This window comes from Ranitomeya imitator, chromosome 5 (genome assembly GCF_032444005.1).
Source record: "Ranitomeya imitator isolate aRanImi1 chromosome 5, aRanImi1.pri, whole genome shotgun sequence".
NCBI lineage: Eukaryota > Metazoa > Chordata > Amphibia > Anura > Dendrobatidae > Ranitomeya > Ranitomeya imitator.
Genome location: NC_091286.1, coordinates 326,010,027 through 326,025,164, shown reverse-complemented (window position 1 = coordinate 326,025,164; position 15,138 = coordinate 326,010,027). Strand labels below are relative to the sequence as shown.

At 39.6% G+C, this 15,138-nt stretch overlaps 1 protein-coding gene across 4 annotated transcripts in view; it reads right to left on the bottom strand.

The window, feature by feature from the left end:
- Nucleotides 1-5,068: 5,068 nt before the first annotated feature.
- EPHA7 (EPH receptor A7) overlaps nt 5,069-15,138 on the bottom strand; it is a 302,242-nt gene continuing 292,172 nt past the window's right edge. For all 4 annotated transcript variants that reach the window (XM_069726349.1, XM_069726351.1, XM_069726350.1 and 1 more), the window contains 3 exons: nt 13,861-14,054; nt 7,931-8,086; nt 5,069-7,021 (listed from right to left, as the gene is read on the bottom strand). In XM_069726349.1, coding sequence (XP_069582450.1) covers nt 6,907-7,021; nt 7,931-8,086; nt 13,861-14,054 — 465 coding nt within the window. In that variant the 3' untranslated portion in view covers nt 5,069-6,906. The remainder of the gene's footprint in view (nt 7,022-7,930; nt 8,087-13,860; nt 14,055-15,138) is intronic.

Genomic DNA, 15,138 nt, shown 5'->3' with positions numbered 1-15,138 from the left:
TACCATATAAATACAAGTCGTTGATCAATAAAAAATTGCATTAATCTTCAATTGCCACTCATTTATCAATTTTTCTTACATGTCAATGGACCAGTAGCAACTATCAGCAACTAGCCGATACAGCTCACCGCATTGATGAGGGAAGGAGCGCTACGCTGCGCTCCTTCCCCCATCATCCCTCTGTCAGCGTCTGACGTCACTTGCAGACGCCGACACTGACAGTGGGTGCGGTGACATGTCACCGCCCTGCGCCCGCTGTCAGGACAAAAGCGGGAGCAGGGAGCGCCGCTGGAACAAGGAGGAAGAGAGGTGAGTATTGTGGTTTTTTTATGGAGGCTGCCTAATACACTACAGGATCTGCCTATGGGGGGCTGCTGCCTAATACACTATAGGATCTGACTATGGGGGGGCTGCTGCCTAATACACTATAGCATCTGACTATGGGGGGCTGCTGCCTAATACACTACATGATCTGACTATGGGGGGCTTCTGCCTAATACACTATAGGATCTGACTATGCACATTATACTATATGGAGGTTATCTATGGGGCCATCATACAGTGTGGGGATTACAGTGAAGGGGCCATTATACAGTGTTGGAGCCATCAAACAGTTTGGAGTCTACTAAGGGGTCAGTATACTGTGTGGGTGGTAATATACAGTGAGGGAGCATCATGCTGTGTATAGGGGAGCTGTACAGGGGGAGACTCTGGACATTATTAAATGTAAAGTGGGCACTTATTGTTATAGGGGAACTCGGGTTACTGTGACTATCAAAGGGGCACACAGGGCAATATTACTTTCTAGGGGGTAAAATATGGGCAGTGTTTTCTAGGGCACTTGCACCTGGCATTACTATATTATAGAGGGGGTCCTTTAGAATTTAATAATAATAGGGACACATACTGCAGAAGCGGCTCAGTATTGGGGTATCAGGCACAGTAATAGGGACACATACGGCAGCAGCGGCTCAGTATTGGGGTATCAGCAGGATGAGGAGTTTGTGCAGGTTGGGAATAGATGGTGATGGGGCTGGAATGTGAGAAGTGAAATGTGTCTTTGTTGTATTCTCTGCAGACGAGTCCTGGCTGGAAGAAGTTATCATGTCGGTCTGGGCCAGATGGAAAAAGTGTACGACTCCATCAGAAAGGACGTCAGCTGTAAGACATAATCTGTAACTGTGCTGTGATCTCTTATATGTTCTGTAGGGCTGGTATCTACCACTGACCATATGGTGGTAATATCTATGTTGGTTCTCCTCCACTATTAGGGTGCGTCACCGAATTGTAATCAAGGTTACCTGGTTAGGGGCCCACTAGGAAGCTTCGCCTCCCCTGAGCCAAAACCCTAGCTATGCCTCTGAAATGGACCCTTAGCATAGAGCTTTTTTTTTAACTTGGGATAGTAACACTGTACGCTGCTTCAGCAGGGTCTTCTCTTCTTTGATATTGAAGTTAATATTGCTTTCATAAAAAAAAGCAAAACACGATGATGCTAAAAAATTAAAGAATATCATTATTCCAAAGATCTGGCATTCAATTATTATTTTTTCTCTACTTTTAACCCTTTCCCGACATCTGCCATTCATGTTTGGTGTATGTTAGGTTCTCATGTACAGTATAATAAGGGCTCAAGAGCTGTATTTGCATTTTACTCAGCAGATGCTGCCTTTATCAACCACCAGTATCTGCCTCTAACAGTATTGATCAAAGTTGAGCTCACGTCACTGCTGTTAACCACTAAGGTTAAGGTGATTAGTCCAGGAGGCATGCCATTTTGTGTGCCCATTAGCCACCACCCACCATGCCACGACCATGTGTACCAATGAGTTGCCCCTCAAAATATTGAGGGGCTTTTTAATATTTCTTTCTTAATCACCTGCCATTACTGATCATTAAAATATAACCTTCGTTTTAATTTGTATTTCATAAATCAATAATATACATGAAAATAAGCAACTTTGTAATATATCTTATCAGAGATATCTGCTTTACATTACTGATATATGAGATGAAGTGGAGGGAGAGTAGAAGGGAGAAGTAGAGACAGAGCTTCTTTACCCTCCGGTCTACATAGAACTTTATCAATAGCACCTGCCATTGCCTCTCTAGATTTTTCTGATAAGGTATATTACAAAGTTGCTTATTTTCACATGCACTATAGACTTATGAAATAAAAACTAAAACAATGGATACTCGTTAAGAATAAAATTATTTAAAAAATAAAAATGAATATATTTGGTATGGACATAGCCATAAAAATCCAATCTATCAAAATATAAAATAATTTAACACACGGTAAATGCTGTAAAGCACAAAAAAAGCCAAAATTGCTGTTTTTTGGGATGCCACACCTTTGCAAAAAGATGCAATAAAAAGTGATTGACCTGAAGAATCCTATTGTTGGGTCATTTTTTACCACATTTTAAGCTTTTTAGACTTGGAACCTTTTTCCCATTTTCCAGTACATTGTATGGTAAAAAAAAATTGGGTCTTACAACTCGTTCTGTAAAAAAATGCGCATATGTAGACTGAAAAAAAAAGTAAGAAAAAAATAACAGCTTAAGAACAAAAATTTGGCTGTGGTGGGAAAGGGTTAATTTTAGGAGGAGGGTGCATGCTCCATTGGCCATAAACTTCCTTTTCATACAAAAAGAGAAAAAAAACAGCTGAATAGAATTTTACCAACAGCTTCAAGGGACGGATTGTGAAGAATTCTGCGTGTAACTAATACTCATATGCCAATGATAACAATAGAAAGTCATTCTTCGACATCTTTCTTTAGAAGTGTCCAGTCCAATTCTAAAGAAAAGTGCTTACAAGTAAAACACTACTACCCCTTATAGTCAGAGTGTATCTAGGAATATATTGTCTTTTTTTTCACATTTTTCAAGTTTGATTTGTGTAAACATAATCCCTAGGGTCCAAACAGGAAAGAACAGAAATAATTTAGAATATTTATTTTGAAATACTTTTGTAACTAAGGCTTCACTCACTTTTAATAAAGTGAACTTTGATCACCACAGAAGCATATGCTCAAGGCTCAGTTCAATAAAGTGCAAAAGCACATGGATATTATGGCTGCGAAAAATGGCAAGATTTTATGTGTTGAATATTACTATTTACTTTCAAGCACATATTTTTAATGTTTTTCCCACTTAAATGGTCACTTTTGTTTGAAAATACTTTGCATAAATCAATAGTACGGGCAAATTAATGAAACTTTGTAATATATATGATCAGAGAAATCTAATTCTTTCTCTACTTATGAGCCACTTCTTCCTTTTAATTTTCCCCCACCTCCTGAAATCGCCATCCACTCTGAAGATCAGTTCAAATCTGTCTTGGTCAAAGCAAGATGGAGTGGCAGCTCATTGAGGCATCAGATCACAATACCTATTATTCTCGATATAGGGTAGTAAGCAGGATTCAGCACATTAACAGACTGGAAGACACACAGATTGAGCTGCAACTTCAAACAACTGTTTTAGCTGAAACTAGTGCTGGATTTACAGCCACACAGCACAGTACTGTTGCATAATGTTTCCTATGCTGGTGCTACTGCGCTTGTTTAGATGATGCAGTGAAATAAGTGCAGGAATCTCTGATTTTCTCTATATTGTAAACAGGAGATATAATTGCAGATAGTGTCCACCCACTAAGTCAGATAGAATTGTAAATTAGAGCAATAAGCCTGCAGGGGAGAAACTGGTAGACACAAAGCATATAATGGCCAAAAGTAATCTTATTCCGCATGTGCACCCAAGAGTGCAACACTTAACGTATGAAAAATCGGTCCAAGTCTCTCGGCCGAGAGTCGCACAAGTGTCATGGTCATCCATGTGTAATCTGTGCGATGATGCGATTTTCTCACACCTATGTATCCGTATGGTGCAGTATGACATGCGTATGGCTTTACAGTTCTCACTGATTTTCCTCATTGAATTTACTGGCTCAATGGGCTGAAATGAGGAAAATGTGTCCGATTTTTTCTCACACCCATAGACTTGCATTGGTGAGGCTCAGGCGATATACGTGTACTATCGCAGCATGCGGTGATTTCACTCACGCGCTGAATACGCCCGAGAAAAAAATACGGTGATGGGAGCTTCCCCATAGATTAACAGTGGTCCGAGTGCTATGCGATGTTTTCTCACATAGCACTTGTCCGTATTCTACGCTAGTGTGTCCCCGGCCTAACTCACACAGGAGCACGGATATTTGATTAAGGGCTCATTCAGATGTCAGTGATTTTTCATCAGTGTTTGTATGCCAAAACCAGGAGTGTCTCCAAAACCCGAAACAAGTGTCAATCTTTCAATTATAGTTTTCCTCTGTATGATCCACTCCGGATTTTAGCGCGTAAACACTGATGGAAAATCATTGACTTCTGATTGAGCCCTTAATCAAATATCCATACTCCTAGCGAGCTTCCCTGATCCTCTCCTCCAGAGATCCAATTATGTAAACTGTGATTTGCAATACAGGGGCACAATAAGTAGAAGATATTTTCTTAAAAAAAAAAGAAAAGTGCTATTTTTTTCTTATTTGTAATTACTAGTGATGAGCGAATATACTCGTTACTTGAGATTTCCCGAGCACGCTCGGGGGTCCTCCGAGTATTTTTTAGTGCTTTTAGTAGTTTTTATTGCCGCAGCTGAATGATTTACATCTATTAGCCAGCATAAGTACATGTGGGGGGTACCTGGAACTTTTGGTTCTAACATTTATTTTACTTGTTGACCTAAACATCAGAGTGGGCATCATTTTCCCATACTTGACAACTAGAGAGTGTAGAATCTGTATTATTTCGTAGTTTCTTGGCATGTGAATCCGATTTGTGGAAGGCACTTTTGTAGATCTGTTATAAAAAAAATAGACCTTTTTGTTGCATCTATCAGGATTTCATAAAATGACTTTTGGGCACCGTCACAGCGTGCTTGTCTAGAAATACTGACCCTGCTGGGCAGAAATACCTCATACTATCACATTTGATTTTCAGATAACAGACTGATCCTGGGTGGTCCCTTAAAAAAAGAAACACAAATAATCCTCCAGCAGACTACACTATAGTTCGAAAAATATATTTACAGTCTATTACAAAGATTACAAATGGGTGTCTATGAAGTGGAATTATTGTAAATGGACTTTACTATAGTTAAGGAAACATCTTAGAAATGACTTTTTGTTTTATTCTAACAATCAAATAAATAAAATGTCATAAAATAACAATGTACAGAGATTAAAATGACTGTAAATTAAAGTAAGCAGAAGAGCAGAAGAGTATATCCATTTGTGTTTTCTGCAGCCATCTTTGGTCCTATATGATAAAATACGTCATGTAGCATTGAAATACCTGTTTTTATGAACCTCTGCGAGTAAAATAGAAAAATATAGTGCATTTTCGATGTATTCAGAGCTCACTACAGGGAAATGTGTATACAAAACAAGACAGTATAAATAAAATGTACACACTTTACACTGAAACATTTACAATTCTGTGGATGCCCACATAATCAAAGACCAAATTTCGAACGATCCCTGGGATCTTTCTTTAAACAAACCGAATCTGTTCTACATGATGGGTCGTCCACCATCTAAACATATTTTACAAATATATTTCTTACTCTAAAGATATGCACAAAGGGAATATCTAGAAAGACACAATTTATTATTGCTTCCGGTAGACAGAAAAAAAACAAACAAACCTCTGTTCGTCAGATACTTATTTTAAAAAAGCTCAATTCTAGTTACCATATGTTTAAGTATTAACTTCTGTTCTAAGATGCCCATCTCTTGAATGGTAAACAAAAGAGTTACCCTTGTCACCCTGATATATAGAGCTAAATATAAAATCTAAACCGTACAATCAAACATGGATTGCATTCAACAAGATCTTGTATAAAATATATTTTGGCTATTTCAAATCTATTGTACAAAAAAAATGTTGATTCCTTAGTCACCTTGCACTTATTTGCAGGCAGTGAAAGGTTTAGACAGTGACTGTGCCACCAGAGTCTTTTGTTTTTTTTTTATTGAACTTGACATTCGCATAGGGAAGGCTTTATATTTTACAGTACTAGTTCATACTATGTAGTTTAGGAGACCCTGTTTTTTCAGAGAATTAAATAACTCTCAATTTTAGCAATTTTTTTTCATGATTTAAAATTGTCACTGTTTTCTATATCAAAGGTGCCATGGCAGCACAGAGTGCCATTATTGCTTTATATTCAGCAAGTCCTTAGAAAATATGTAAAAATAAGCGGTTATTCACCTGTAGCGTTTTTTTTTTAACTTGCCTGCTGTTGATTTGCCAATGTCTACATAAATATCTAAGTCAAATGCCAGAATAACAGCATTCAAAATATAACTCTAACCATGCTAATGATATTCGTCTCCTAATAAATGTGCAATTAAACGTATCGACCGACCCTCTCCGAGAAAAAGAAATCTAAGGAGAATAAGCACATTAAAAAATAAGAACAGATCATAAAACACAGCTTAAGGAAAATAGTTTTGCCGTATTTACCAATAATCTTGAGATTTTGTCCAACAAATATATTCTTTTTTTTAAAATGCTTTATATACAGTACATTTGAAAAAGTCCATTGGGCAAAAAGGAGGTTAGAGAGCTCTGTTTGTTCTTTATTCAGGTAGTACTTTGTTATCACTGCTGTCATCCTTGCCACATGAGTCTGAACCAATTTCTCTCTCGGGAATTGTCTGGTGGCACTTAGGAGTTCAAGTCTGTAGGTGCTTGAGGATCTAGTTGGTTTTGATCTACAGCAAAACGCTATAGTAGAGAGGACTCAGTTAACTGAGCAGATTCTAGCAGCAGTTCTTGTGTAGTGAAGGCCAGTGCTGTTGTCTCATAGTCTTACCTCCCTCATGAGGGAGGCCTGTCTATCACACTTGTATTCCGGTTCCATGAAGGTGTATCATTTGTGCTCTCATAGTCTGAATACTGCTCATGATCTTCTTCTGATGGCCAACCAATGAGATTCCTAAGCTTATGACATCACTGCAAAGGAAACAAAATAAAATCACATAGTTGACAATGTGAAATCACTTAGGAGAAATGTTTGTGTACTGTGATTTGTCACATGCATACAAAAGGGAAAGAAGTCAAATACCAAGTACACATCAGTATTGGGTACTTAAAGGGCTTATCTGGGACCATTCCTTTTTTAAGGGCCTAGAAACTTACAGACTGGTAATCGCTAACTAGCTGCGTGTTCTAGCCAGCGTCAATCTTTGCTAGCGCAGAGTGGTCAGGGGCTGCTCCTGCAGCTTTCATTGACGCCACATCGACAGATCAGATGCTTGACTTCCACTCCGCACTGTTGATGGGGTGTTACTAGTGATGTCATGCTGATTGACAGCCATCTCCCCAGTGCCTTAGTGCAGGAACTGTCTGCCAATCAGTCATGTCTCATTGACATAGCAGGTCAGAAGAGCAAGAGCTTCTCTATAGACGTGAGGTCAAATGAAGCAGCAGAATCGCCGGCAGGAGCGATTATTGACCACGATCCGATGCGGCAAAACAGGCTATTAATTGGCAACGACCTACCTGTCAGTTCTTAGCTGAGGAAAAAAATACAAATCGTACCAGATAACCCTTTGAAAGTTGTCTGACCAAGTGAATGTAATTTTTTTTGTTATTTTACACCATCCCACCTGCTATTTTAAGTGGCCAGAAAACCCATTTGAATTATGTATATAACAAAATACGCATCCACAATTGGGCAACCATAGAAATCTATGGGCCTGTAAAATGCTCTTCTGTGTGTCTGAGAATTTAAACAAAGGGTTTTGTGTGGCCAGTTCAATTAGAAAGCTAATTACAGTACTATTGTCTCCTTGACCCATAAGGATTCAGCATGCGTCATATAGCTTAGTTAATCGCTTATAACATTTATTCTACACTTACTTTATTGTCATTCCGGCAACAGCTTCAAGTGAATTGTATCCTGCGGAGCTAAAGTTTTCCTTATACCGTTCCATCTTGATAGCTTCTAACCACTCTCCAACAGAGCAGAATGTTGAGAAATCAGGGGTGTTCTGGTCAAGAAATGGGCTGACGGGTCTAAACAATGTAAAAAGAGAATACAGTCAGTTTGGGCCATAACACAAATTGTTTTTTTTTAACATGTATGGAAATGGCCATTTCCACCTCTATTAGATGAGATTAACTTCTTACAGACTACCCCATACAGAATTTGGGGTGTCCAGTAGCTTCAAGTAATGTGTTGTCTTTCCATCTAGGGGCAGGAGATATTGCAATAAATGGTACATGACAGGTGCTGGTATTGGTGGTGGGGGTTCTGTTACAAATCTTCCACCCATTACACATCTTCTTACCAAATCAATGCGACAGGTTTCACCAGAAATATTCCCTTCAGAAGCATAATCCTTAAGTTTTAGTTATTACTATTTATATGACTTTTATTGACTTTTTCTAAGATAAGTAATGGTTACTTTCCTTGTATTTTAGAACATCATTCTTGTTCAGATTTTCGTAACCTAGCACTCAGAAAACTGGATATAATTGGCAGAAGAAGCCATTATCTGCATATTAGAAAGATGTGTTATTCAAAAATCTGTTAAGTAAAGCGAAGCCAGAATTTGTTGCAGCCTAATTACATTTTGGCCATTGAAGACACTGCTCTTTTGGAATAGATCGATTAAAAAAAAAAACGGTTTCAGCTCAGCTGTAGAAGTAATACGTCAGTCAGGAATACATGCGGAAAAAATAAAGCTTGCATACAACAGTTCTGTATGCAGAGCACATGATGTCTTTTTAAGAAAACTACAATAGAAAAGAATGCTGTGTTATAACTCAGCGGTTAAAGTGTGGCAGTTTCCCAAAATTTCCTCTTTCAAATTCAGTAACATTAAGAATTGCAACTATTCTAAAATAGTGATCATCAGAAGACCTCATGAGAATATACATGAGTACGGCATAAACACATTTTTATACTTGTGAGTCAACTAAAGCTGACACTTAAAGTCTAAAAGAATTTCATATGGGTCCTCTCAATATATCTGTACATTTGTAGGAGTAACTGTGCGAGCCATATGTTAATCTAATCATTTTGCTAAACATGCAGTAAAAATATGTTGAGTCAAGCAAAAAGCTGTTTTACATTTCTCTTAAACTTTGTAGGCCGGGGAGCAGAGAGAAGGTTTCATTTCCATTAACATTTAAATTACAAAGTGAAACTCTTATGTATACACTAAAACAAATATTTTCTGTTAGATTATTGTGTTACATTTGCATATTGTTTATTTAACATGACCCAGTATCAGCACGGGTTTACTAGGGACTAGGGTTGAGCGACTTTTACTTTTATAGGATCGGGTCGGGTTTCACGAAACCCGACTTTTTCAAAAGTCGGGTCGAGTGAAATCGGCCGATCCTATAAAAAAGTCGGGGTCGGCCGAAACTCGAAACCCAATGCAGTGCATTGGGTTTCTAATGGTTCCCAGGGTCTGAAGGAGAGGAAACTCTCCTTCAGGCCCTGCGATCCATATTTAAGTGTAAAATAAAGAATTAAAATAAAAAATATTGCTATACTCACCCTCGGATGCGCCCTGGTACTAACCGGGAACCTTCCTTCCTTCGAATCAGCGCTTGCAGGACCTTGCGGTGACGTCGCGGCTTGTGATTGGTCGCGCGAGCGGTCACATGGGCAGTCACGCGACCAATCACAAACTGCGACGTCACCGCAAGGTCCTGCAAGCGCTGATTCAAAGGAAGGAAGGTTCCCGGTTAGTACCAGGGCGCGTCCGAGGGTGAGTATAGCAATATTTTTTATTTTAATTCTTTATTTTACACTTAAATATGGATTCCGATACCGATTTCCGATATTGCAAACATATCGGAACTCGGGATCGGAATTCCGATACCAGATTCAGAAGATCGCCGACTTCATGGCCGACCCCACACAGGGGTTGGGTCGGGTTTCATGAAACCCGACTTTGCCAAAAGTCGGCGACTTCTGAAAATGGCTGACCCGTTTCGCTCAACCCTACTAGGGACCAGCTTCTATGAAGAGGTAAGTCCCGGACTGGACCAAGGGAACCCAGTAGATGTAGTGTATATGGACTTTTCAAAAGCTTTTGATACGGTGCCACACAAAAGGTTGATACATAAAATGAGAATAATGGGGATAGGGGAATAGGGGAAAATATGTGTAAGTGGGTTAAGAGCTGGCTCACGGATTGGAAACAAAGGGTGGTTATTAATGGAACACACTCGGACTGGGTCGCGGTTAGCAGTGGGGTTCCACAGGGGTCAGTATTGGGCCCTCTTCTTTTTAACATATTTATTAATGACCTTGTAGGGGGCATTCAGAGTAGAATTTCAATATTTGCAGATGACACTAAACTCTGCAGAGTAATCAATACAGGGGAGGACAATATATTACAAGATGATTTATGTAAACTAGAAGCTTGGGCTGATAAATTGCAAATGAGCTTTAATGGGGATAAATGTAAGGTCATGCACGTGGGTAGAAGTAATAAGATGCATAACTATGTGCTTAATTCTAAAACTCTGGGCAAAACCGTCAATGAAAAAGACCTGGGTGTATGGGTGGATGACAAACTCACAATTAGTGGCCAGTGTCAGGCAGCTGCTACTAAGGCAAATAAAGTAATGGGATGCATTAAAAGAGGCATAGATGCTCATGAGGAGAATATAATTTTACCTCTATACAAGTCACTAGTTCGACCACACGAAAGGTACCGTCACATTAAGCGACGCTGCAGCGATCTAGACAACGATGCCGATCGCTGCAGCGTCGCTGTTTGGTCGCTGGAGAGCTGTCACACAGACAGCTTTCCAGCGACCAACGATCCCGAAGTCCCCAGTCCCCAGGGCCGCGCTTAGTAACCCGATGTTTACCCTGGTTACCATTGTAAAAGTAAAAAAAAAAAACACTACATACTTACATTCCTGTCACGTCCCCGGCGTCCGCTTCCCTGCACTGTGTAAGCGCTGGCCGGAAAGCAGATCGGTGACGTCACCGCTGTGCTTTGCTTTACGGCCGGCCGGCGCTGACACTGGGGGATGCAGGGAAGCTGATGCTGAGGAACGTGACAGGAATGTAAGTATGTAGTGTTTTTTTTTTACTTTTACAATGGTAACCAGGGTAAACATCGGGTTACTAAGCGTGGCCCTGCGCTTAGTAACCCGATGTTTACCCTGGTTACCAGTGAAGACATCGCTGAATTGGCGTCACACACGCCGATTCAGCGATGTCAGCGGGTGATCCAGCGACGAAATAAAGTCCTGGACTTTCCCCAGCGACCAACGATCTCCCAGCAGGGGCCTGATCGTTGGTCGCTGTCATGCATAACGATTTCGTTAACGATATCGTTGCTACATCACAAAAAGCAACGATATCGTTAACGATATCGTTATGTGTGACGGTACCTTTAGAATACTGTGCACAGTTCTGGTCTCCGGTGTATAAGAAAGACATAGCTGAACTGGAGCGGGTGCAGAGAAGAGCGACCAAGGTTATTAGAGGACTGGGGGGTCTGCAATACCAAGATAGGTTATTACACTTGGGGCTATTTAGTTTGGAAAAACGAAGACTAAGGGATGATCTTATTTTAATGTATAAATATATGAGGGGACAGTACAAAGACCTTTTTGATGATCTTTTTAATCATAGACCTGAGACAGGGACAAGGGGGCATCCTCTACGTCTGGAGGAAAGAAGGTTTAAGCATAATAACAGATGCGGATTCTTTACTGTAAGAGCAGTGAGACTATGGAACTCTCTGCCGTATGATGTTGTAATGAGTGATTCGTTACTTAAATTTAAGAGGGGACTGGATACCTTTCTGGAAAAGTATAATGTTACAGGGTATATACACTAGATTCCTTGATAGGGCGTTGATCCAGGGAACTAGTCTGATTGCCGTATGAGGAGTCGGGAAGGAATTTTTTTTCCCCAATGTGGAGCTTACTCTTTGCCACATGGTTTTTTTTTTGCCTTCCTCTGGATCAACATGTTAGGGCATGTTAGGTTAGGCTATGGGTTGAACTAGATGGACTTATAGTCTTCCTTCAACCTTAATAACTATGTAACTATGTAACATAGAAATATTCTTGGTGACATTACAAAATGGGATGAACATAGGCTATGATGGGCTTAAATACCACTATCACGTCAATCACACACGATAGTACAGCAATCTGTCACAACTTGGGAAAAAAAGCCACTCTCGTAGTATCGTATGCTGTAGTAGTTACTCTGTCTGACAGTATTACCAATACTTGGAAGTACCCTCAATCACCATTTTCTCTCATTTCAGCAATTGAGCCACAGTAGAGAACTACATAATGGGAGTGACCTAGAGAAGAAGCTATAAAAGCCATCTGCTTGACTTAATATATTCAAAAGGGAATCACCCATTGTATACCCCATTTATTACATACTATGGAAACACCACAGTGATGCTCCATAAAGAATACCTATAACACTGCCTTAAATAATACATTATTATTACATCCAAAGGTAACATGATGTCTTTTTAAACGGGTTGTCGGGATCTTTAACATTAATGGCCTTGCCCATGAATAGTGTCCACAGCAAGGTACTGCACATTCAGCCGCATTTGATTTGAATAAGTGGTGGATGTGCCATACCCGGTTGCGGACAATATACCGTCCAAAAAACTGTTGTTCAGCTCCAAATCTCAGCAGTTCCGAACACCTCCAACACCAAGAACAGCTGATTCTAAGAATAGGCCTTCAACGTTAAAATCTCAGACAACCCCTTTAAAGGTTAGGGCTTCCTTTAAATTACAATTTTGGACTTGATTTGAAGACATTTGCCATACTAGAGCACATCAGGTAGTGTACATAGACAGTGCACATATATATTGCGGAACAGGTTGTAGGTGAACATCAAGGCTACTTTCACACTGGCGTTTTTTGCCAGACGTCGCAATGCGTCGTTTATGGCAAAAAACGCATCCTGCAAAGTTGTTTGCAGGATGCGTTTTTGCCCCATAGATTAACATTGGCGACGCATTGCGACGCTTTGCCACACGTCGCAACCGTCGTGCGACGGTTGCGCCGTGTTGTGGCGGACCGCCGGGAGCAAAAAACGTTAAATGTAACGTTTTTTGCTCCTGACGGACCGCTTTTTCCAACCGCGCATGCGCAGCCGGAACTCCGCCCCCACCTCCCTGCACCTCACAATGGGGCAGCGGATGCGCCGGAGAAATGCATCCGCTGCACCCGTTGTGCAGTGCGTCAAACGCTAGCGTCGGAATCTCTGCCCGACGCATTGCGACGGGGAGATTCCGACGCTAGTGTGAAAGTAGCCTAATTCTTTAGAGTAGAGTAGGACCCATCAGAGGGAGATCACCTTGCCATGGTTGATGGGCACACATGAATTGGCCAATTTATGTGCTAAGAATCTTCATTTTATCTATAACTGTAAGTTTTATGAAAAAAAAAATATCTATATTTTTTTTGAAAATTTTTTTATGAAAAAATATTTTTGAGTAGTATGATTCATATCGAATATTTGTCTGTGTTTTCACATGTCCTAGATTCATATACATGTGCTACTGTGTTTCTTTATATATATATATATATATCCCCTTTTTTTATTTCTTTGGTCCAGGTTCACTCACCAATTACCTCATCTGTGTTTTTTCCCTTTTAATATGTACATCATTATATCTTGATTTTATTCTTATTTTAATTGCTTAAATAAAGTTTAGCAATTTTATCTTGGCGTCACAGTTTATTGCTCTTTTTGGTGTTTGTATTCTTATCTGTGGCCTAATCTATGGGATTGCTCATGTAGGTGTATCTGTACTTTGTATTACCTGTTACAAGTTCCCATTGGTGTTTTCAAGCTATTGGGGTTCCGGATCATTTTGTCAAGAATACCAACAATCTGCTCAAACTTTGGTCGCTCCCCGCGCTCCTTCTGCCAGCAATCTAACATTAACTGGTGAAGACCTGCAGGACAGTCCATTGGTGAAGGCAACCGATAACCCTCCTCAATAGCTTTAATAACCTACAAGAGAAAAAAACAGCAATTTTATCATATGAGCCTAAAGAACCAGCAGTGTACTGTGTATTCGATTCTATAAATCAAGCCAACTTATCCCAATCAAAGGTCAGATTAGATATTGGTTAATCTTATGTAAAATATTTATTAAGATTGTCATTTTTTTATTGCCAACTTACATTGGCAACTTTTTTTAAGCTATTAACAATAATAGCATATTTCAAAAGTTGCTTAAGTTGAGCTGCAATGTAAAATAATCATGAGCGTGCATTGTTAATCATTTCATGATTATGTTGCAGAGTTAACAGGCTGCCAATCACTAGATGAACGAGAAAAATGCTCCTTCATAAGGTGAAATTATCTTTTGCCCAGAGCAAACGATCATCGTTCTCGGCTGTACATCATCCTGTGTAACCAAGATACGTATTGCTGAGAACCATGGCAGCCTATGCGCACTGAGCGATCTAGAGTAGCATACTCATTGCGTATCATTTGCTCTGGCTTGCCAGTGTGAAAAGGCATTCAAATGACAGCCAATCAGTAAAAGTTTACCGACTGGTGGTCGTACAGTGCTGACGGTCGGTTCATGTAAACAGACCGGCAGTGTCTGATGGTTGTCCCTTACAAGAAATGACAATGTTATCTATCAATTACTCCCATTACAGCCATTCCGTTATCAGCAATGCCTTCTGTAAATTTCGCAAAGTCATTTACTGATCATGGTGCTATGATAAAAAATGTACATATTGATAATTAACCAATGAAATAGCTACATTATTTGCAAGGAGTGCTTGCTCTTTATGGTCTTGACTTGCTTGTGCTGCACATATTTTATACAGGATATATGATAAAAAATATCCATAAACACAGAATATCTAATAATATGCATAAACAAAGGTGTATAGGAAAAAACAACAACCACTGCAGATTGTGAGAATCTTTATCATATTCACTAAAACTGTTAACAACTAATTTAACGATTGTGTCTCATACGCCTTCATGGAAAGTGAATACGTGTTATTAAATTGTCACCAGAAATAACCACTTTCAGAAACAGAAAGAGGAAAAAATCTTCTAGGAAATCTAACAA